This window comes from Dermatophagoides pteronyssinus, unplaced genomic scaffold (genome assembly GCF_027571235.1).
Source record: "Dermatophagoides pteronyssinus isolate colony J.1.1.1.1 unplaced genomic scaffold, Derpt_VIB-CSIC_2022.12 sq0027, whole genome shotgun sequence".
Lineage (NCBI taxonomy): Eukaryota > Metazoa > Arthropoda > Arachnida > Sarcoptiformes > Pyroglyphidae > Dermatophagoides > Dermatophagoides pteronyssinus.
The window spans coordinates 338,322-361,088 of record NW_027461551.1 but is presented as its reverse complement, the minus strand read 5'-3'; the positions used below and the strand labels follow the sequence as shown (position 1 = coordinate 361,088).

General features: G+C 29.3%; 4 protein-coding genes and 1 long non-coding RNA gene across 5 annotated transcripts; 3 read left to right on the top strand and 2 right to left on the bottom strand.

Annotated features, from left to right (window-relative positions):
- The first annotated feature begins 373 nt into the window (after window positions 1–373).
- On the top strand, window positions 374–5,593 carry Gprk1 (G protein-coupled receptor kinase 1). The gene is made up of 14 exons (XM_027343930.2): window positions 374–753; window positions 819–895; window positions 954–1,027; window positions 1,097–1,198; window positions 1,326–1,462; window positions 1,557–1,800; window positions 1,879–2,091; window positions 2,162–2,256; window positions 2,342–2,449; window positions 2,516–2,582; window positions 2,658–2,758; window positions 2,840–3,305; window positions 3,378–3,506; window positions 3,568–5,593. The coding sequence occupies exons 1-14, from the start codon at window positions 641–643 to the stop codon at window positions 4,366–4,368; spliced, it is 2,727 nt and encodes a 908-aa protein (XP_027199731.2). The 5' UTR covers window positions 374–640; the 3' UTR covers window positions 4,369–5,593.
- Window positions 5,594–5,933: 340 nt separating this feature from the next.
- Window positions 5,934–7,929, bottom strand: LOC142645885 (uncharacterized). The gene is made up of 3 exons (XR_012846910.1): window positions 7,691–7,929; window positions 6,716–7,537; window positions 5,934–6,148 (listed from the first exon to the last, which is right to left on the bottom strand). It is a non-coding gene; the product is annotated as an uncharacterized LOC142645885 (long non-coding RNA).
- A 2,286-nt stretch (window positions 7,930–10,215) lies between these two features.
- LOC113793827 (uncharacterized) lies at window positions 10,216–17,885 on the top strand. The gene is made up of 5 exons (XM_075823381.1): window positions 10,216–10,644; window positions 14,908–16,602; window positions 16,667–16,730; window positions 16,808–16,963; window positions 17,028–17,885. The coding sequence occupies exons 1-5, from the start codon at window positions 10,636–10,638 to the stop codon at window positions 17,291–17,293; spliced, it is 2,190 nt and encodes a 729-aa protein (XP_075679496.1). The 5' UTR covers window positions 10,216–10,635; the 3' UTR covers window positions 17,294–17,885.
- A 394-nt stretch (window positions 17,886–18,279) lies between these two features.
- On the top strand, window positions 18,280–22,222 carry GC (gamma-glutamyl carboxylase). Its single transcript, XM_027343933.2, has 2 exons — window positions 18,280–19,505; window positions 19,582–22,222. The coding sequence occupies exons 1-2, from the start codon at window positions 18,814–18,816 to the stop codon at window positions 20,999–21,001; spliced, it is 2,112 nt and encodes a 703-aa protein (XP_027199734.2). The 5' UTR covers window positions 18,280–18,813; the 3' UTR covers window positions 21,002–22,222.
- On the bottom strand, window positions 21,098–22,242 carry His2Av (Histone H2A variant). Its single transcript, XM_027343934.2, has 4 exons — window positions 22,091–22,242; window positions 21,941–22,018; window positions 21,641–21,884; window positions 21,098–21,562 (listed from the first exon to the last, which is right to left on the bottom strand). The coding sequence occupies exons 1-4, from the start codon at window positions 22,091–22,093 to the stop codon at window positions 21,495–21,497; spliced, it is 393 nt and encodes a 130-aa protein (XP_027199735.1). The 5' UTR covers window positions 22,094–22,242; the 3' UTR covers window positions 21,098–21,494.
- Window positions 22,243–22,767: the final 525 nt, after the last annotated feature.

Here is a 22,767-nt window from a genome sequence, read left to right as displayed (position 1 = left end):
TGAATTTAGTTTTTTTTGGTTTTTATTTTGTTTGTTAATGTTGTTTTTTTCAAAGCCAAAACAATCGTTTTTTGATCCGCTGTTGTTATGCAAAACAGACAAAAGTTTTTCAACTTTTTTTTTCTTCTTCTTCTACAAATTTCAATTTTTAATGATGTTTTCCCTGTTGAAAGAACCCGAAAAAAAACTTTTTGTTTTGTTTTATCCAATTAATTTGTTTTTTGTTTTTTGTTGTATTTTTTTCAATTCTCTAATGAAAATGTTTTTTTCTTCTTCTGTTTTTTGTTCTTAATTTAGATTTTTTTTGTTGGTTTCTGTTTGCTGAAATGATTCCACCATTATAATTCAATAATAATGATGATGATCAAAGGAAAAATAATTGTATAATTCGTGTGTGTGTGAAAAGTCATTAATCAATCAATCAAATTGATTGATTGATTGATTGATAAAAATCAATTTTTTGTCTTCACAAACAATCCGGATCATCATTGTTTATATTAAAAAACGGTTTTTTTGTTGTTGTTTTTGAAATTTTCAAAGAATTTTTTTCATTCATTGGCGGTTTTGTTCCCGGTGAATCACTTTTTCTCTCCATAGTTTTGTGGTAAACAAAAAAAAAAAAATCAAATCAAAAAAAAACATGGCCGATCTTGAAGCAGTATTAGCCGATGTTAGCTATCTAATGGCTATGGAAAAATCTAAATCAACACCTGCAGCAAGAGCTTCAAAAAAAATTATCTTACCCGATCCAAGGTAAATGATTTTTTTTGAATGATTTTTGATTTTTGATTTTTAAAATATTTTTTTCCTTCTATCAGTGTACGAAGTGTAATGCATAAATATTTGGAAAAAATTGGTGAAGTTACATTTGATAAAATATTTCAACAAAGACTCGGTATGTTGTTTTTCGTTTTTTTGCAAAATTTTTTATCCATCTTTTTTTTAAAAAAAAGGATTTTTAACATTTCGAGATTTTTGTGAAAACATTTGTGATGAATCGGTGCCACAATTGAAATTTTATGAAGAGGTATATATCGATTGATTGATTGATTGAATAGTATTTTCCTAATCCAATCTCCTTCTAATAATAATAAAGATAAAACGTTATGAAAAATTGGAAACAATCGAAGAAAGACGACAAGCAGCAAGAGAAATATATGATAATTTTATTATGAAAGAATTGTTGTCCCATACACATGTATGTTTGATGATAATTTAATTTGATTTTTATTATTTATTAATAATAATAATTGACATTTGATTCCTTTTTCATTTGATGAAATGCAATTGACATTTCCAACAAAAAAAAACAATTGAAAATTTAGAATTATTCCAAAGAATCGGTAAATCATGTACAAAAATATTTAATGCGTAATGAAGTACCTGTACAATTATTTCAACCATATATTGATGAAATTTATAATCATTTACGTGGTGATATATTTCGTAAATATATTGAAAGGTTTGTTTGTCTCTAAATGATTATTTTCTTTTCTTTTTGGTCTTGTTTTGTTGTTACTAATTAATAATTTTGTTTTCTGTGTTTTCAACTAAAGTGAAAAATATACAAGATTTTGTCAATGGAAAAATTTAGAATTAAATATACAATTAACAATGAATGATTTTAGTGTACATCGTATTATTGGTCGTGGTGGTTTTGGTGAAGTATATGGTTGTCGTAAAGCTGATACTGGTAAAATGTATGCAATGAAATGTTTAGATAAAAAACGTATCAAAATGAAACAAGGTGAAACATTAGCATTAAATGAAAGAGTTATGTTATCACTAGTCAGTACGGGGGTAGGTTTTGTTTTGTTGTTGTTTTGTTTTTAATTGAATTAAATTTTGATTCATTTTTTTGAAATATAATATTTATAGGAAGATTGTCCATTTATTGTATGCATGACATATGCATTTCAAACACCAGATAAATTATGTTTTATATTGGATCTAATGAATGGTGGTGATCTACATTATCATTTATCACAACATGGTGTTTTTAATGAACAAGAAATGCGTTTCTATGCATCCGAAGTGATATTAGGTCTTGAACATATGCATCGTCGTTTTGTTGTTTATCGTGATTTAAAGGTAAAAAATTTTTTTTTGATTATTAAAATGGAAAATGTTATCATTTTTGTTTTGTTTGTCATCATTATAGCCAGCTAATATATTGTTGGATGAACATGGTCATGTTCGTATATCTGATCTCGGTTTAGCTTGTGATTTTTCCAAAAAAAAGCCTCATGCATCCGTGTATGTAAATCAAATCAAATCAAATCGTAATCAATCATAAATCATTATTTCTTTCTTTCATTCTTTCTTGAAAAAACCAAAATAGTGGTACACACGGTTACATGGCACCCGAAGTATTATCCAAAGGTACTGCCTATGATTCAAGTGCTGATTGGTTTTCACTTGGCTGTATGCTTTATAAACTTTTAAAAGGGTAATATATTTTTTTCAATGATTATTTCAATGACTTTATGGTCTATTTATTTATTTATTTATATAGCCATAGTCCATTTAGGCAACATAAAACTAAAGATAAACATGAAATTGATCGTATGACACTAACAATGGTATGTATGTCATGATCAAAATTTTGATTTAATCAAAAAAAATTTTGTTTTGTTTCCGTTCATTTCATTATTTAGAATGTTGAATTACCAAATTCATTTTCAAATGAATTACGTAATCTATTGGAAGGTTTATTACATCGTGATGTTGATAAACGTCTTGGTTGTCGTGGAAATGGGTAATAATTTTATTTTATTTTTCCTTTTCGATTTGAAAACATTCTTTTGTTTAATTTAATTTTTCTTCTGAATTCTTAAAGAGCTGATGAAGTAAAAGAACATCCATTCTTTAAAGGAATTGATTGGCAATTAGTTTATTTACAAAAATATCCACCAACATTAATACCACCACGTGGTGAAGTTAATGCAGCTGATGCATTCGATATTGGTTCATTTGATGAAGAAGATACAAAAGGAATAAAATTAACTGATTCTGATCAAGAATTATATAAACATTTTCCAGTTGTTATTAGTGATCGTTGGCAACAAGAAATTGCTGAAACAGTATTCGATGCAATAAATGCTGAAACGGATAAAATTGAAATGAAAAAACGTGCAAAATTGAAAAATAAATTCGATGATAATGAAAAAGAATCTGATTGTATATTACATGGTTATATTAAAAAATTAGGTGGACCATTTTCAACTGCATGGCAAACAAGATATGCAAAATTATATCCAAATCGTTTGGAATTACATTCGGATAATAATAGTAGCCGTCCGGAGGTTTGTTTTTTTTCATTCGTTCGTTTTTTTTTCGAAAAAAAATAATTTTTCATTTTCTTTTGTTGAAAATAGCTAATATTTATGGATCAAATTGAAGCAATTTGTTCAGATTATGTTCAAGTGAAAGGTGAACAATCGATTGTATTAAAAATGAAACAAACTGAAAAGGAAAAAGAATCACGAATTGTTCTAACAAATCCGGTAATTTTTGTTGAAACAAACAAATTTTCAAATTATAATCATTTCATTTCATTTTTTCAAGGATGATATTGGCCTAAGAGAATGGTTACAATCATTAAAATCAACATATAAAGATTCATTAGAAATGTTAAAAAATATAGCTAAAAAAGCAACAAAAATATATGGTACAACGGAAAATAGTATTAGTTGTAATCAACGATTACAACAACAACCACATAGTGGATCAATGATAACATTATCAACACAACAACAACAATCAACAACAATGACATTGAATAATAATAATAATAATAATCAACAACAACAAATAACGGATAATTCAATTATGATTAATGAATCAATTTCTGGTTCAAATCATGTTCATCATCAACATTTACAACAAAATTATCATCAACATCATCATCATCATCACCATCATGGAAGTATTGGTTCAGCAATTATTACATCAAATAATCATCAATTAATGACAAATAATATGGCAACAACAACAACAACAAGTAGCCAGATTAATAATCATTTGACAACATCTACAACAACATCGACCGCATGTTCTATTTCTGATTCGAATAATACACAATCAACGACAACCACAACAACAACAAATTCGATAACAACAATAATTGGTTCAAATCATAATGTCAATCAACAACAACAACAAGATTTAAATCAAAAATTACCATTATCATCAAATAATGAACAAATATCATCATCAACATCGACAACATCACAACCTATATCTTCTCCTTTGATTCCGATATCGCAACCTCAACCTCAACCACCATCATTATCATCATTATCATTACAACCTACACAACCAAAATCTTCATCACCACCTTCTTCTTCGTCCAATCAAATCGATTAGAGAATCTTAATTTATTTCAACGAAAAAAAAAATTTGAAAAAATCAAAAAAAAAATACTCAACATAAATAAGAATAAAAAACACTCACATCTACTCACAAACATCCTTGCATTACATTGAACATATCGTGGTGAATTGATGATATTAGATGATGATCAATGATGATAAATTGTGTAGAAATTTATATAGACCAATTATTAATTTATATAAATGTTTCGACATCTATACAGGCGCACATTAACATCAAAAAAAAAAATATTAATCAAAATATCATCATTAAACATTGACAAATCATCATCATCATCATTAAATAATTTGTATTGATCTATGATCAACAGAATAATTTTTAAACATTTTTGTCATCCGTATCAATATTATTATTATGATTATTGGTTTTTTTTTTGTTCATTTAAATTGAAAATGTATTCAAAAATTCAAATTAGTTATGGAAAAAAAATTAGCTAAATCAAATTTTAGTTTCTCTTTCATTCTCCATTCTTCTTTTTTTTCTTTCAATCTTTCAATATAAATATCTGTATGTAATGGATGTTATTACACAAACAAACAAACAAATATTAGGTATAGGAAATAGGTACAGACACACATCAGGAATACTTTCAAACCATCTTTATTCGATTACTCAATTTTAAATGATGATTAACATCGATAACAACAAACAAAAGCAATGAACAATGAACAATTTTTTTTTTGAATTATTGATCTCAATGTGATATTATTATGTATTTAAATATTAATTATTTTTTTTCCTTTCTCTTACCACCCTCAACACCCACCCACACACACACACATTATATATTTAAAACATTATCATCGTCGTCATTGTTGTTGTTGTTGTTATTTTAATCGATGTTTTTTTTTAATGATGATGATGATCAAAAAGAAGAAGAAGAATTTTCTAAAACCAAATTCTACCAGAAAATCCTCCTTTTTTTGGAAATTTTTCCCTTTATGTATTATGTATTATTGTATACACAAGCAAATAACGCATCGACAACATCTTTTACCAAAGCAGTATCATTATCAAAAAATTTTGTTTTTTGTTTTTTTTCCCAATTTTTGTTGTTGTTGTTGTTGATGATATCTGTCTATTCTTTTTATTATTTTTTTTTCATTTGTTTTATTTTCCGTTTTTGTTTTATTTTGTATTTTGTTTTCTTTTTCCAAAACAAAAAAAAAATTGAATAAATATTCTTGTCATTTAAAAACGTTAGATGGCGTTACTGGTGCCATAGATTACAAATTATTCCATCAAAGATAAATGGAAAATAAGATTTGGTTTTTTCTTTTAATCGAAATGACCCAAGAAAAAAAACCCAGTAAATTTATCCACCGGAATAAATAGCCGATGATTGAATATACACCTGGTTAGCTGGTTTTTTTTCGCTACCATCGAGAAAAGAATATCTTCAGTTCATCAGTTTGGAAGAAAAAAATGAATGAAAAAAATTGGTTAATCAAAAAAACAAAACAAAAAAATTCCCAGAAATAATAAAAAATAAAGCCAGAAAGCAAATGATTAGTGTGTGTGTGTGGAAAAAACCAGTTTTTCAGTTTTCCCAAAAAACAAAAATGAAAAAAAAAGATGCACGAAGAAAAAAAAAACAACTTTTTTTTCATGATACGGATTGATCGATTTTTTTTTCTCCTTCTTCTTTGCTCCAAACTTATTGACTTTCATCCTATTTCAATTTTGATGTGATTTTTAATCAACGAACAAAACAAAAAAAGTATCCATCACCAGTTAGTTCCATTTCCATTTCCTAAATCAAAAAAAAAACGAATCAATAATGTTCAAAAAAAATTGATGCGAAAAGAACACGTATTTTTCATTCATTTTCACATCGCTTGGTGTTAACCAAATATGAAACGCGTGTTGCAACACAAAGATTATTGCTTTGATTTTGGTAGTGGTGGTTTTATCATCGAAATCCAAAAGAGAGAAAGAAAAATGATGTTTCTTTTTATCCAGGTTTTATCAAAATGATGAACAGGTTATAAATGATGATGATCATTTTGACCAAATTTGATTGCCGTTCTCTCTCTCTCTCTTTCTCTATCTCTGTCTATGATTCTCAAAATAGTGGTATAGATTTATGGCAGAAGAAATAAGAAATCTGGCTTATTTAAGATGTTAATTTAGAGAGAGAAAAAAAAGAGAACCATATAACCATCATTCAGCAGCAATCCTGGTTGAAAGATTCTCATTTTTTCTTGATATGGATGAATGATTTTTTTCAAAAAAAAAAATTGCAACTGTACAACATCCAAATGAAATGGAAAGAGTGGGTGGAAAAAAATGGATGGAGAAACTTTTACTTTCACATTACCTTTGAATTTTTTTTCCCATTGTGTCATTTCATTTCACATCAGTTATAAAATTGAGAAAATTGGTTTGCGTTTTTTCTTCTAATGGAATGGAATTATCTTTTCGTTCGTCGTTGTTGATAATGACGATGATCCATTTTGAAACTGTTGTCAGGATTGATGATTATGAAAAGGAAAGGGGAAAAGGAGAACAAAAAAAACACCACACCATTATCATTATCATCATCATTATTGATGATGATGATGATGATCCAATTTGGAACTGGCTACTACAACTTTACTATTGTATTCCTGACCAGACTTGAATATTATCCTTCTCTATCTTTCTCTCTGTGTGTGTGTTTGCAAGTGAAAACATTCAAGATTCACATAGTTCCGGTTTCTGTTTGGTTGGTCAAGTTTTTTTTCTTCAAAAAAAAAAAAAAAAAAAATGGTCAACACTATGTCTATGCTGTCTGAAAGAAACTAGCTTGATGTACATCACCTGTTGCCATCATCATCATCATCATTAGTAGTAACTAGTTTGTTGTTGCTGTTTGTTTGTTTGTTGGCAATTATTGGGTCAGGAAATAAATGAATGAATGAAAAAAAGCCAGGAAATAAAAAATGGTCAAAATTTCGGGATCTAATTGGATGATGATGATGATGATAGATGGATGGATGGATATTGTATACATGAAAAAAGCAAATGATAAAATAGATAGAGACGCCCATTCGTATATATAGGACCAAAAATTATATAGTATCGTGCCTCTGTGCATGTGTGTGTGATACCGATTTATTTATGACGATGATGACGATGACGCCAAGTCATCATTATGAAGCTATAACCAAAAAACAAAAACAAACAAAAATTAGTAAATTTTAAAAGCAAAAAGGCGGAGCTTTACCCAAAAAAAAAAAAATTGATAAAGAATTCGATCAACATCGGGTTAAACAATCGGGATCATGTGATTCACTATAGTTTCACTACCAACCTTTTTTTTATTGAAGCAAAAAACATGAAATCTTTGATACGGAAGTCGTTAGTGAATTTCTGTTTTTCTTCTTCTTCTTCTCCTTTTCGGTGTGTCTTCTTCATCATCTCGTTCTTGTTGTTCGTTGTCCAGCCATCATTTTTTTTTCTGATTCGGGTTTCTAAAAAATTTTGAAATCGAAATTTGTTGACGAATTTCTTCGAACTGACCACCCATCACTGGTCAATCCTGTACCCAAAACTATCACCAGTGCATGTCATATAAAACAACCAGATCAAGCTGGTTAGATATTTTTTTTTGGGTAAAATTAGTGATGATGGTTTTTAGGTTTGGTCAGATTTTCTTTCAAAAAAAACATTCTCCCTCTTTTGATTTGAAAAAAACCAGGCTTTTTTTTCTTTTTTTTGGTTGTCCGATAATCATCAGTACCACCGCCAACAGCAACTTCTTTTCAGAGAAGAAAATCAAAAATAGATGAAAAAAAACCAGAAAATACCAAGATACCTGTAATAATCAAAACCGTTTTTCTTCTCTCTTTTCTCTCTCTCTCTCCCTCTCTATTGCTGGTGAACATACCTGATTTTTCAATTTCAACAGAAACAGCAGCAAAATAATTTTCTTAGCTACCTGTGGAGCTAAATAAAATTTTTAAAAGTGAGGGAGAAAGAGAGAGAGAGAAGAAACACCAGTAAAAAAACAAATTTTTTTTTTTTTGAAGAAAACCAGGTTTGGTTAAAATAAAAAGTTTGGGTTATCATACACAAATTCGCGTTATCGTCTTCGTCGTCGTCCTTCGACGAATGTTGATATTAAGAAACAAAAAGGAATTTTCTTGCCAACACACTTGTCATACATTATATCAACATGTTGTTGTTGTTGTTGTCAACCATAAAACAACCAAAAACAAAAAAAAAACTAACCAGACCAGATTTTTAACGAGTATGGTATGACCGGACCATAGAAGAAAAAGAAGAAGCGAAAAAAAACAAGATTGTAAAAAAACGAGAACCAAAAAAAAAAAACCAGAATACACGTACACTTTACATGAAGATCTTCAATTTGTTCGATCGATCTTTGATGGTGATGGTGTTTTTTCTTTTGGTTTTTGATGGTGTTTTTTTTTCTTCGTTGGTCATTCTAATTTGGTCACAAAACCCGATGACCAGAAATCACGATCAAAAACATTCGAATCTGTATTCCAAAAAACATTCGAATCTATTTTAACTCAAGTGATCCGTTTTTTGTTTGTTTGTTGTGATTCTGTTCAAACAGTTTTTGGTTTCTTTTCTTTTTTTTGGTGTAAATCATCATCAGTTTGGGTTTTTTTCTTCGCCTTCTAATTCACCCAAAATGTGAAATTTGAAAAAAACCAAAAATCATCAGCCAGAAAAGAAAGAGAAATGAAAAAACCTGGGCAACCCTGTGTGAATATTGCAACAACGAAAAAACCGACCAGCCAAGTTTTTTTTTGTTTCTATTTCATTTTCTCTCTCTCTTTCTGGTTCTCTTCTTCAGTTCTTAAGTGAGAAATAAATAAAAACTGAAATTTTAAAATTTCCAAAAAACAAAAAATAGCAGTCCACCGCTGCCGCTCAAACAAAGTAAAACCAGAAAAGATTTTGAAACTTTTTTTTTTGGTTCTGTGAAGAAAGTGTGGTGTGAAGAATTTTACCAGGAAATTCAAAAAAAAAGTTGCATCAACCAAACATTTCATTCAGCCATGTTGACAAAATTTTTTTTTTCATTTTTTTCTGCAATGAATTGAATTGACACCAGACAAGTGAATAATCATCATCATCAGAGAAGAAGAAGAAAAAACATCTTTGATTTTTTTTCTGGGATTTTTTTCACGTAAGAACGTATTTGGATGATTTGGATGATGATGATGAAAAAGAGAACGAACCTGTTGTTGTTTGTGCTGTTATTGCCGCTGCCGCTAATGTTTGGCACAGAAATCTTCAACAGAAAAAGAGAATAAACAACAACAACATCCAAAAAAGAAACTGATTTTCTTTTCGAAAAAAAAGAGAATGTTTTTTTTTCTTCATCATCAGTTTCTTCAATCAAAATTATAGTGGCCACTCACTTCATCATCATCATCATCATCATCAAAATCAAAGATGATGATGATCAACAACAAACAAACAAATAAACAAATATTCCACATATACATACCATTATCATCAAAACATCCATAGTTTGTTTGTGAAACAAACAAAAAAAGTGTTTACAAAACGGCAACCAAGAAAAAACTTTAATTCAGTCCATTTTTTGGTTTGATTATCCAGTTATGGATGGTGATTGGTGATGGTGTTGATGATATCCAACGTGTGTGTGTGTTGATCATGATGATGGTCATTGTTGATGGTTGATTGGTTTTTTTGGTTTTTGGTGATCAAAGAATTGAAGAAAAATTCTTTGTTTTGATTGTTTGTTTTCGGTGGAATTGAGTGAGCGGATGACAGATGATGAAGAAAGATTCTTTTCTATTTTGACTCTGTTTGGTTCATCAAGATCACAATCAACAAATCGAACGACAACTGTAATAGAATATTCATAAATATCGTTCGATTCTGTTGTTGTTTTTTTTAAGTGTTCGATTTTTTTCCATCATCATCCATAATGTTTACCATTTTTGGTAAATTTTTTCAAAAAATGCGAATCATTCATCATCATAATCATCGTAATAAACTTTTAAAATGATGAAAATTATCATGAAATTCGGTTTTACCGTTCCAGGGAATGTGTTTTGTTGTTGTTGTTGTTTTTGTTGTTTTGTTTTTACTTCGTCTTCGTCTTTCTTCTACCATTAAAAGTATGATGCAATTTCACTGTTTACTGATTTAATTTGTGGACTTTTCCTTTCATCGTAAATCTTTTCGCGAATAATCATTTGTGCCATCTTTTTTTGTTCAAGAAAAAAAAGAAAGAATTATCAACCAAAAATGAGCAAAGTAAGTGTCAATGTTGGATGTTTTTGTTTCCAAAATCAATCACCTTAGTGTATGATTGATGTATGTGTGTGATGTTTAATCAATCGATATCGATTGATTGATTGATCGAATCGATCCATCTTTTCTGAAATGATGCTGATTGGATCATCATCATCATCATCTGACATTTATCATTCAATAATGATGAATAGTTTTTTTTGTTCTGTTTCCTATATCCGAAAATTACTAAGCTAAATGATCCGGGTAAATTTTCTTAAATCCCCGGTTAATGAATGTTTCATGTGAAACGAGATGAGTGAATGAAAGAGAAAATGATCAGCGGACACTTGATTGAATCAGCGGAAAATAAATAAACGGATAATCCGTCTCCCCTTTTTCATTATTTTCCCTCTGAAGAAATCAAAATCTGTCCAGTTTGAATCAAAAAAAAAAAAAAAAAAAAAGGTCAAAACAAAACAAAACGGCGTGTACACGCGCGTACACAAATCACCCAAAACGAGGACCACCATTCATTCAACGTTCCATTCTTGTTTTTTTTTCTTATCAATTTTTTTTCTTCTTGTAACAAAATTGTTTTCATCATCATTATCATTGATTCAAAGGGCTAGGTGTGTCCATCAACATTTTCAGAAACATTTTTTTCCAGCAACTTTTCCAACAACAACAACAAAAAAAACCAATGATAATGTTGATAAAGTTCTACAACCTGTTCCAACAGAAAACGTTGTTGCTGGAACTTGTTGTTGTTGTCTGGCTTGTTTTCTTTTTTGGATAACCATATGAAATCAAACCACCACCACCATCATAACTACAAAGTTGTTTAATCTTAAAGTTGAAATTCCAGTTCCAAGATGAAAATGATTTTTCCATTCATTCATGTTTTCATCATTCAAAAAGCAAAAAGATAAGACGAATGAATGGATGATACAATTTGTTGTTGTTTTGGAGATGTTTGAGTGAAAGTGAAAGCAGGAGAGAGAGAAATATTATCAAAGAGAAAGTCGCCCAAAACTACAAAATCAAAAAAAGTTTCTTCAAATTGGTGTGTGATGGTTTGATGATGATGATGATGATGATCAAGATGATGATGATGATGATGGTGGTGAATGGTGGTGACCTCATTTCATCATTTCGGTGTTTTTCTACTTCTTTCTTCTTTTGGATATTGGGCTTTCTTTTGGGATAATTTTTTTTACTTTCACTTTTTCTCTCTAACTTTCCAATTCACTTTCCCATTCACTTTTACTTTTTACGATTCGAAATGAAATGAAAAAAAACTTGTCTTGGCTTGTATTTCGCCATTCTTTTCTTCGTAAAAAAGTAAAAATGGCTCCCAACGGCTATTTGCCCGTTTGTTCATCATCATTGAATTGTGAAGTGAAGAGAGAGAGAGAGAGAGAGAGAGAGAAAATCAGGATTTTTTCTTCTTCTTCTTCATAAATTTTTTGAATCATGTCAAATCATGATGAATTTTGACCAAAAATCATCATCATCTCAAACAGCCACCAAAGAACAGGTTACATAAATACGTGTTGTTGTTCCATCTGGAACAACGTGGCAAAAACTTTCTCTTTCACTTTCACTTTTCTCGTTATTTCTGTTTCGTTTAAGTTTTTCCTCTTGGTTCAATGTTTAGATTCCGGTTTTCTTTTTTTTTGGTTTTCGGTTTTCTTTCCGAAAATTATTTCCTTGTTTTCGTATACCGCAGGGATAGAAATTGATTTCACGATTTGATGATAACCACGTTTCAGGTTTTTTTTGATATAAAAAAATGATTTTCTCTACCTGTTTTTTTTTATTTCAACCGGGAAATCATCAAAACCCAAAATGGAAAAGCAAAATTAATTGATTTGATTTTTTTGATTTCTGGATTTCTGTTTTTCGGTTTCGGTTTTTCGATGATCATCATCATCATCCATCCTTTTAAGCCTTTTCTCTCTCGCGCACTCGCATTTTACCTTCGTTAAATGATTACTTCCGGATTTTTTGTTTTGTTTTTCTCTACCATCATTTCTACTTTGCTCATCATCATCATCGTTTATGGTTTTGGTTCGGGTCGTTTTCAATTTTTCAAATTTGAAAAAAAATCAAAAGAAAAGAAAAGCGAAAAAAACATACCGCCTAACGTGAAAAAGGATTAAAAAAATTGAAAGAAATATGATGGCGCCCAGCTAAGAAAATCTACAAAAACATTCATATATAAAGTGATTAGTTATCGATCATCATTCCAAAATCATCATTGAAAAAGGATAATGAAAATTAATTCGAATTAAAGTAAAAGTAATGATTTGCCCTTTGGTCATCTTTGTTTTCGTTTTCAATTTTTCAACAAAAAAACAGATGGCCCAAACTTACCTTTATGGCTGCCGTTGTTGTTTTTGTTGTTGTTGTTTGGTCGTCAGGTCAGGGCGTCCTCATTTTCCAAAAAAAAAAACATTTCAGTTTTGTTTTCGAATGAAAAAAAGGGCGCCCATTTTGTTTGTTGTTTGGACCACATTTCATTCCAAATGAGAAAAAAAATAGGGAGCCATCACCATATTTCTTATGTAACCTCGATTGATGATGAAGGGAAACTTTTAGGAAAAGCATTTCTATGGAAAAAACAAAAAAAAAGTTTCTCTCTTGTGTTTCCCCGTTAACACTGGTGGTGATCATCATCATGGTGATATGATGGCGGTGGTCAACGTTGTCTTTGTTTGATGTTTTTTTTTCTTGGTTTTTTTTCGATCTTCTGGACGCCAGGTGAAATTCATTTTTATAAAGAAACTAGCCTGAAACTAGGAAGAAGAAGAGTTGTAAACGAAAACATTAATGGGATTTTTTTTTTTTTTAATATTGAGGCTATTACAGCACAAGTCATGATGTGATGTGATTGTTACGCGTGAAAGATCCACTATGTGTGTGTTCGGTCCACTATTTCGACACATCTCATGGATGTTGATCGTTTATCGTTGATATATCGTTATACCGTTTGGAAATACAAATTTCCAAACGGCATAACTTGTTTTTTTTCTTTCCAGCCAGATTTATTAACACCGGATATTGATTTGAATCAGTTACTTGGGTAGAAATAGTCCAAACTATTCTCCAAAAAAAAGATTCTTTTTTGGAAAAATTGTTTCATAATTTATTTTTTTTTCTAATTAATCAATTAATCGATGGATGGATGATGTTTTTTTTAAAAAACATCATCAATATAACTGATAATCGATTACGCCAGATCATGATGATGATGATCTTTGTTGTTGTTGTTGTTGTTGTTGTTTGGTTGTTGGATCATGATCGTGTGTTCCAAAACATCAAGCCTTCATTCTTAAAGATTTCTTAAATGATTAACTTTCTTAACTTTTTGATTTTCATTTCATTTCAATCATCTTTGATCATCATGGACATGATCAACATGTTTTTGCCTGCTTGCTTGCTGTTTTTCATTTTCATTTTTTTTCACTTATTTAGCCCAGTTTCAATTTCAATTTTGGATCAATTTTTTTTTGTTTTTGTTTCATTTTCTTCTTATGTATTTTTTGGATAAAACTTTTTCTTTTCTTACATAATCATCATACTATTTTACCATAATGATAATCATCATCATCATCATCAATAATCCATTGATGTCGAAATAGTTGCAAATGAATGAATGAAAAACGGATGAATTGAAATGAATAGATGTTTTGTCTGTCTGTTTGTTTGTTACTTTGGAACGAAAAAAAAGCTGCTGCTGCTGCTTTGGCTGCTCCTGAAACTTCAACTTAACCATACATCTATGTACGTGTATTTCAAAATCTATATGTTTTTTTATTTTTCGTACACAAACCGCTTATCGTTTCTGTTTCTTGTAATCAATAAAAAAAAAGTATAGACGAAGAGAGACCAAAAACACAGCGACTATCAATATCTCCAATCTTTTAATTTGGATCGATGTCTGCATCATCATGTTGATGTTGATGATGATGATTTTTATCTAATCAGATTGGCCATCTTTTTTTTCTTCTAATACCTTTCCCTACACTGTGTGATCCCAATAGTTTTCTTTGTCTATTGAAACGTAGAACGTTTAAATTTTTTTTTTTCAAATATTTTTCGTTTGTGAATGGTGTGAGAATGAAAACCTGAAATTTTGAGAAATTTTACAGAATTTTTTTTTGTTGTTTTGTTTTTTTTGGAATGGCTAATTTAATGTCCGTTTCCGGAAATTTTCTCAATACAAATAATTTAAATACATTTTTATTTTTTTCACATTTTTATTATCAAAATCAACAACAGATGAATGTCCTTTATAATAATAATTCACCATCACCACAGCCATCATTATTACCACCCCCACCACCACCACCACCATCATTATCATTACCACCCCCACCTACATCATCATCACATCATGGTGGTGGAAGTGGTTCCGGTAGTTCATCATCGGCTTCAACGACATCAGCACAACAACAACAACAACAACAACAACAATATTGCCTTAAATGGAATAATCATCGTAATAATATGGTTAAAGTGTTCAATGAATTATTAATGGATGAAAATTTTGTTGATGTTACATTAGCATGTGATGATGGTATTACAATCAAAGCACATAAATTAATATTATCAGCATGTTCAACATATTTTCGTGATTTATTTTTAAATAATCCATGTAAACATCCAATTGTGATATTGAAAGATATTCATTATGAAGATTTACAAGCAATTATTAGTTTTATGTATTCAGGTGAAGTAAATGTATCGTATCAACAATTAGGATCATTATTAAAAACAGCTGAAATATTAAAAATAAAAGGTTTAACCGATGTTAATGAAAAACATGGTAATGCATTTTTTAATAATGGTGGACAATTTTTATCAAATGATATTTCTAATTCTACTGGTTATCCAATATCAAATGGAACAAATATACCATCACCTACAACAACAACAACAACAACAACTGGAACTAATGAAATGGCTAATTTTTATAATCGTATAGCATTAGAATCATTAACAAATCAAGCAATCAATGCATCAACTGGTAGTGGTAATAATATCAATGATCAATCAAATATTATTGATGGTGGAAATAATAATAATAATAATAATATGGAACCATCAAATGCATATCTAGCATTTATGGCACAAAGATTTAAAAAACGACGAAGAAAACATAAAAATAATAATGGTAGTGCATTAGCATTAGCAAATGTATTGAATAATACCAAAGGTGGTGGTGGTGTTGATGCAATGACAGCAGCTGCATTTAATTCATTAGCAGCAGCAGCAGCGGCTGCAGCCGCTGCTGCTTCTTCAACTACCGGTATTTCAAATTCAATGATAACAAGCAAAACAAATGGATTTGGATCATCACCAACAACCAACAACAAACGACATCAATCATCATCAAATAATGCCAAAATGTTAATGTTTAATAGACAACAAACATCATCAAATAATCATAATCATAATAATAATCATCATATTGATCATAATAATGGTCGTCATAATGGTAATGGTAATGGTAATCATCATAATGATAATGATGATATTGGTAGTGATGGTGATGAATCAATATCAAATCTATCATTATCATCATCAACAAAACGTTTAAAAGAATCATCATCATCATCATCATCAAATCATAATAATCATAATAATGATTCTGATTCATTTCATAATAATAATAATAATAATGGTCATAATAATAATTCTATAAATCATAATAATAATAATAATCATCAAAGATCATCATCAACACCACCACAATCAATGATAAATGGTAATACTCAACAACGACAACAACAACAACAAAATCATGATGATGATGTTGATAATGATGATGATGTTGATGATGCGGATAGAGGTGGTGATGATATTGATGATATTGATGATATTGATGATGATCAACAACAACAACATCATCATCATCATATGTTATTAGCTACTAATGGTGATACATCATCAAATATTGGCGATAATGAAAATGTAAGTATCAATCAATCAATTATCGATCCATTGATTTATGTTTGTTTTGTTTTTGATTTATTAGGGTGATTCAATGGCACAAGATTCAATGATGATGTCAATGAATGATTCGGATGATGAATTTTATCGTAAGTAATTTTGATTTTGTTTTTTTGTTGTTGTTGATTTCAATTCTAATTTGTTCATTTTTTTAAAAAAATTAAAGCTGATGTTAAACCAATCGTATCATTAGATGAATCACCATCACCAACCAATTCAACAATGGATGATAATTCATCATTTAATTCAAGTTCATTTGCAGCTGCTGTTGGTCCTATATTGGAAAATTCATTAACCGGTTCAAATCAATCAAATAATTCAAGTAAATATTTATTTTTGCAAACCAAAAAAATTCTTATCATCTTTTTCTTCTACTAAAATTATAGCCAAAGTTTGTGTATGTCATCTATGTCATTTAACATTTACAGCTTATAGTAGTTTACGTCGACATATGACACGTCATTATGCTGATCGTGAACGTTATGAATGTGATATTTGTCTAAAATCATATTCCCGAAAAGATTATTTAAAAGAACATAAAAAATTAAAACATTCGGATGTGGCTAAAGTAATGTCATCACAACGTGGCCAAAAACATTCAAATAATCATCATCATCAACAACAACAAACTGCTGCCAGTTCGGTTTCCTGAAACATATTCATTTTTTTCTTGTTTTCAAACAAACATTGCCAATTTATCATCATTGCCACACCATTATGAACAAGTTCAACTAAACTATATTGTGCCTAAAACAAAACAAAAATTGGAATGCTGCCTTATTTTTTTGTTGTTCCAAAAAAGCATCTTATACAAAAAAATCATATATGAAAAAAAAAATACTCGAATATATAAATCATTCACACACACACACAGACACAGAATTTTCTTTCTACTTTGATTTTTCCTTCATAAACGAAACGAAACAAAAAAATATTGCCAATTGAACATATATATAATTTGACTTGGATTAATTTTGTTGCTTAAAAATGTTTTTTTTTTGTTTTGTTAATTTGTTTTTTTTTCTTCTGTTTTTCGTTTGTTTTCGTTTTTTCATTTGTTACGCTTGTAACCGTTATAAACTATAAATATTTTTATTTTTTTTTTATTTTTTTGCCATTAATAATTCTTCTTTGGAAGAAGAAGAAGAAGAATTTCGACAAACTTTTCATTTACAATTTGCAATACTGCCCCCCCAATCAATCAACAAACACAAAATTGAAACCGAACCCACCTGAATTTCAAATTTCAATAAAAAAAATCATATCCACATCATCATCATCTACGATCCAAATCGATCAAATCAATATCTGATCGATCGATGAATTTATAAATAGGCCCGCCGAATCATCATCATCATCATCATCATCATCGTTTCTCCTGTTTCGACAAAACCCATCGACTTTCTTTTATTTTTTTACAAAAAAACAAAATAACAAATTTCTATTTATAATAACTTTTTACTTTTACTTTTCATTTTTCTTCGGTACAAAATAAACTAAAATATTTTATTATTATTATTATTTTTTTTACTGTTATAACGTTTTTTTTCGTTGATTTTTTTTTAATTTATAAATTTTTTTTTATAAAAATAATAATAATTTACAAATTACAACCACCCACCCACACTTACACCTGTTTTCTTACGGATAAAACTTGTTTGTTTGTAATTCTATTTTTATCATCATTTTTACAACAACAACAACCAAAAAAATACAGGAAAACATTTCAAACACACACACGCAAACACATAATGGTTTTCCGGTCATTTTCATATTTGAAGAAAATTTTTTTTTTGTACCAAAAAAAAAACTTTCAGCCTGCCATTGGGAAAAGGGAAAAAAACTTATGGGAAATAGATAAAACAAAACAAACAAGCAAACAAACAACGAAAATTCCCGATAAACATTTTTTTTTTACTAATTTTGTTGTTGTTTATGTTGTTTTTTTTTCCATAATTTTTTATTATAAATTCTCTCTCTTCTCATCCGTTATATATTTTTGTACTTTTACTTTTATTATTTGCTCTCAATAAATTACGGGATAATAATTTCCGTTTTTCGAATGTTAAAAGAATTGCTGATGAATTGGTGATGATAATGGTTATTCAATCATCATCGAATTGATGATCGAAACAACCGAAAGGATATTCATTTCGATTGAATCATTCAACAATGAAACATCGTCAACAACAACAAAATCTTGCAACAACAACAACAACAACAATGTCCAATAACAATAAGGATCATCGACAACAACAAAAAATTTTTCAATTTCTATTTCAACCTTGTCATTCATCTGGTTTAGCTGTAAATCGTATTCTAATTGGCATACTATTATTATTCGATACAATACATGAACGTGGTCTATCACGTGCTGATATTATTTGGTCTGAATCAATGTTAAAACAACGTTGTTTATTTCCATTATTTGAATCATTTTCATTGAATAATTATGATGATAATGTTCGATCAGAATTATTCTTTACCATTTATACCATTATGATTATAAGCTTAATCGGTATCATTTTGGGCTGTTATTATCGTTTATGCTCGATTCTATACGCCATTGCATATTGGTTATTATTTATGCAAGATCGTAGCCGTTGGAATAATCATTCATATTTATTTGGTTTATTAGCCATTCAATTGTCGTTGAATGATTCAAATCGTAAATGGTCATTAGATTCTTATTGGAATCAAAATGATGAAGAAGGTGATCATGTTGAACAATGGCAATATTTTTTATTACGTTTTCAAATATTTATTGTTTATTTTTATGCTGGTCTGAAAAAATTTAATCCCGATTGGTTATTTGGTTATTCAATGATTAATATTTCACAACATTGGATTTTTCAATGGACAAGGTTTGTTGTTGTTGTTGTTGAATAACCCTTTGTTTCTTATTAATGATATTTTGGCTTTTTTTGTTTTAACATATAGATTATTATCAATACCTGACCATTGGATCGATTATTATCTAATACATTTAGGTGGTTTTCTATTCGATTTATTTGTTGGTTTTTTACTTATTCATTCAACAACCAGATGGTTGGCATTCATTCTTTGTATAATATTTAATGTTATTAATTCACAATTATTTCAAATCGGTATGTTTCCATGGATAATGTTGGCTATAATGCCAATATTTTGTCAACCCGATTGGCCAATGAAAATTATTGATTATTTTACGGTTGTTGTTGTTGATAACAAAGACCAAAACAACAACAACAACAACAATCAGAGCAACAACAACAATCAAGGCAACAACAACAACAACAATCAAACCGAATGTTGTAACAAAAAGGATTTGAAACATAAACAACAACAATGTTATTATCAATGGAATATTCGTCATATTTGTTTGGCTATATTTATTATTATCTACGTTATTATTCAACTGATATTACCATTTGCTTTTCTCGTATTTCGTGGATATAATACATGGACAACCGGTATTTATGGTTATAATTGGGATATGATGGTACATAATTGGAATCATTTACATACGGAAATTAAATTACATCTAGTTAATCAAAATGAAACAAAAATTAAATATTTAAACAGTGATTTGTATACACATAATAATCGTTGGACACATCATGCTGATATGGCTAAACAATTTGCTCGATGTATTGAAATGAAATTCAAAAATGATCATCATTATGATAAGATTGAATTATATCTGGATGTATGGATATCATTGAATGGTCGTTTTGCACAAAGAATATTTGATCCAAACGTAGATTTAATCCGTGCAGAATGGTCACCATTTCGAATGGCCGATTGGATTATACCAATATATCCACAATCAAATTATTGGCGACAACGTTTATCCAACGATTTCGATGTATTCGATACGGTTATTAAAGAAAATCAAAAAAATGGTTCATTAACATTATTTTTAGCCGATCGTCCGGGTGAATTATTTCAAACATATATTGATAATTTCAAAGAACCAATACGATTAATCATTTTCGATCGTCAATTATTGATAAGAATTTATCGTTTATCAAACCACGATGATCAAGAAGATTGGATTGATTATGATGAATATCTTCTTTTATCCAATGATCAATTGGAATTATTACCCGGTACAATGATTGAAATGATGACAATTGGCTCGAGTGAAAGTTATTTTGCATTACTATATCCACAATTATCGATCAATAATGATAATCAACAACAACAAATCAATGATCAATCATCATCATATTTGGAATTGATACGCAGCCGAAATGCATATATTCAAAGTATAAAACATTTATTTATCGGTTTTAATTATCTAATTTGGAATTGTTTAATTATTAATATTACAAGATTATTATTTGAAATTATTCAAATATTTTATTGTTTTTGTTGAAGAAAATTTTCTATAAATTTTAGCATGGTCCATATGGACACCACACACACCCACACGGCCGAAATAGCCGGCTAGAAAAAAAAGTAGCCAAAAAACTTTTGTCGACAAATTTGTTTAATGAATTACAAAATTGGAAGTGAAAATGAGAAAAAAGAACATCATTGTTTTTTTGATGATAATTAAAAAAAAAGATGATGATGATTATGATGAAAAAAAATTTGTTTGTTTGCGCTAAAAAAATGTTGAAAGAAAGAAATCTGTGTATATAATGATGATGTTTTCAAAAAAAAAAAAATGTTGAAATGATGAATATTTTATATGTTAAAAATGTAAAAGGGTAATTTGATTGGTGGAATTTATGTTGTTGTTGTTCATTTCCGTATCTTTCTAGATTTGCGTGACGATTTTTTTTATAAATAGAAAGGAGGGCTATTTGATCCAACGAACGAACGAACGATGCCGGGTAAATGAATGAATGAATGGAGAATGATTATTACGCTGGTTTTTGTGGTGCATTTCCTTTTTTGCCAATCAAATACTTGTGTATATGTGGAATGACACCTTTGGAGAAAGTAAAAATAAGCAAAAATGAATATAGAAAATTCAAATAGTAAATTTTTATCGAAAAAAAATACATACCACCACCAGCAATGGTTGCTTTAATTAATGAATCCAATTCTTCATCACCACGAATAGCCAATTGTAAATGTCTTGGTGTAATACGTTTTACTTTGAGATCTTTTGATGCATTACCAGCCAATTCCAATACTTCGGCAGTTAGATATTCCAAAATGGCTGCACTATAAACAGCAGCTGTAGCACCAACACGTCCATGTGATGTGGTACGATTTTTTAGATGACGATGTATACGACCAACTGGAAACTATAAACGGAAATTATTGTCAAAACAAATTTCCAAAAAACAAAAAACAAACTTACTTGAAGACCAGCACGAGCCGAACGTGAAACGGCTTTAGCTTTTGCTTTACCCGAATCTTTACCAGCTTTACCTCCAGCCTTAATAAAATAAAACAAAATTTAATAATTAAATTTCATCGAGAAATTTACAAAAAATCATTAAATAATTACCATTTTTGTTACGAGAATAATCGAGAAAAAATTATTTATAAAAAATTTAGAAAAATTATTTTAGAAAGATAAACCCGTAAGAAGTAGGCAAACAATAAATATAAAAAAAACCAACGATCAACGAAAAGAAAATGGCTATGGCCCAAACAAAACGAGTAAAATATAGAGAGAGAGGGAGAGAGAAAAAGAACGTTTTTTTTTTTCTGTAGTTGTAGTAGTGGTCTATATTTTTGTTGAACAATTATATACTGATATCAGGTAACCCAAAATTATCGTCATTATCGTAGTGGCATTGATAACAAGTAAAAAAAATGAAAAAAGCGCGCGCCAAAATGAAAAAAAAAAATTGCGCGAACGCTGTCCCATCATCACATTTACTGAATAATGTTTTCCCACCAAAAAAAAAAATGTACAGGAAATGTACGCGTTTTTATCATTTGATTCAGTCGACAAAAACAACCAATTGATTTTTCATTTCGAACAAAATTGCAATTTAGAAAATTAGCATGAAATAAGGATTTCAGAACCTGAAAAAAAATCAAAGATAATTTTGAAAAACAAAAATTTTTTGGAGAAAAAAAATTACTGATTAACGGCAGATTTACTGTAGATAAGACGGTTGCAATATTGTGCAGGCAATCAAGCAATGCGATGACCGACCGGCAAAAAAAAATGAG

What these genes read in the sequence shown, in the direction of transcription:
- Gprk1 (XM_027343930.2), top strand. Translation starts at nt 641, where the DNA reads ATGGCCGATCTTGAAGCAGTATTAGCCGATGTTAGCTATCTAATGGCT. An exon ending in AATTGTTGTCCCATACACAT is followed by an intron (nt 1,199 to 1,325) that starts GTATGTTTGATG and finishes TTGAAAATTTAG; the next exon opens with AATTATTCCAAAGAATCGGT. An exon ending in GAATTGTTCTAACAAATCCG is followed by an intron (nt 3,507 to 3,567) that starts GTAATTTTTGTT and finishes CATTTTTTCAAG; the next exon opens with GATGATATTGGCCTAAGAGA.
- LOC113793827 (XM_075823381.1), top strand. An exon ending in ATATTGGCGATAATGAAAAT is followed by an intron (nt 16,603 to 16,666) that starts GTAAGTATCAAT and finishes TTGATTTATTAG; the next exon opens with GGTGATTCAATGGCACAAGA. An exon ending in AAATCAATCAAATAATTCAA is followed by an intron (nt 16,964 to 17,027) that starts GTAAATATTTAT and finishes CTAAAATTATAG; the next exon opens with CCAAAGTTTGTGTATGTCAT.
- GC (XM_027343933.2), top strand. Translation starts at nt 18,814, where the DNA reads ATGAAACATCGTCAACAACAACAAAATCTTGCAACAACAACAACAACA. An exon ending in TGGATTTTTCAATGGACAAG is followed by an intron (nt 19,506 to 19,581) that starts GTTTGTTGTTGT and finishes TTTAACATATAG; the next exon opens with ATTATTATCAATACCTGACC.
- His2Av (XM_027343934.2), bottom strand. An exon ending in CGGCTCGTGCTGGTCTTCAA is followed by an intron (nt 21,885 to 21,940) that starts GTAAGTTTGTTT and finishes TTCCGTTTATAG; the next exon opens with TTTCCAGTTGGTCGTATACA. An exon ending in AGCAACCATTGCTGGTGGTG is followed by an intron (nt 21,563 to 21,640) that starts GTATGTATTTTT and finishes CTTTCTCCAAAG; the next exon opens with GTGTCATTCCACATATACAC.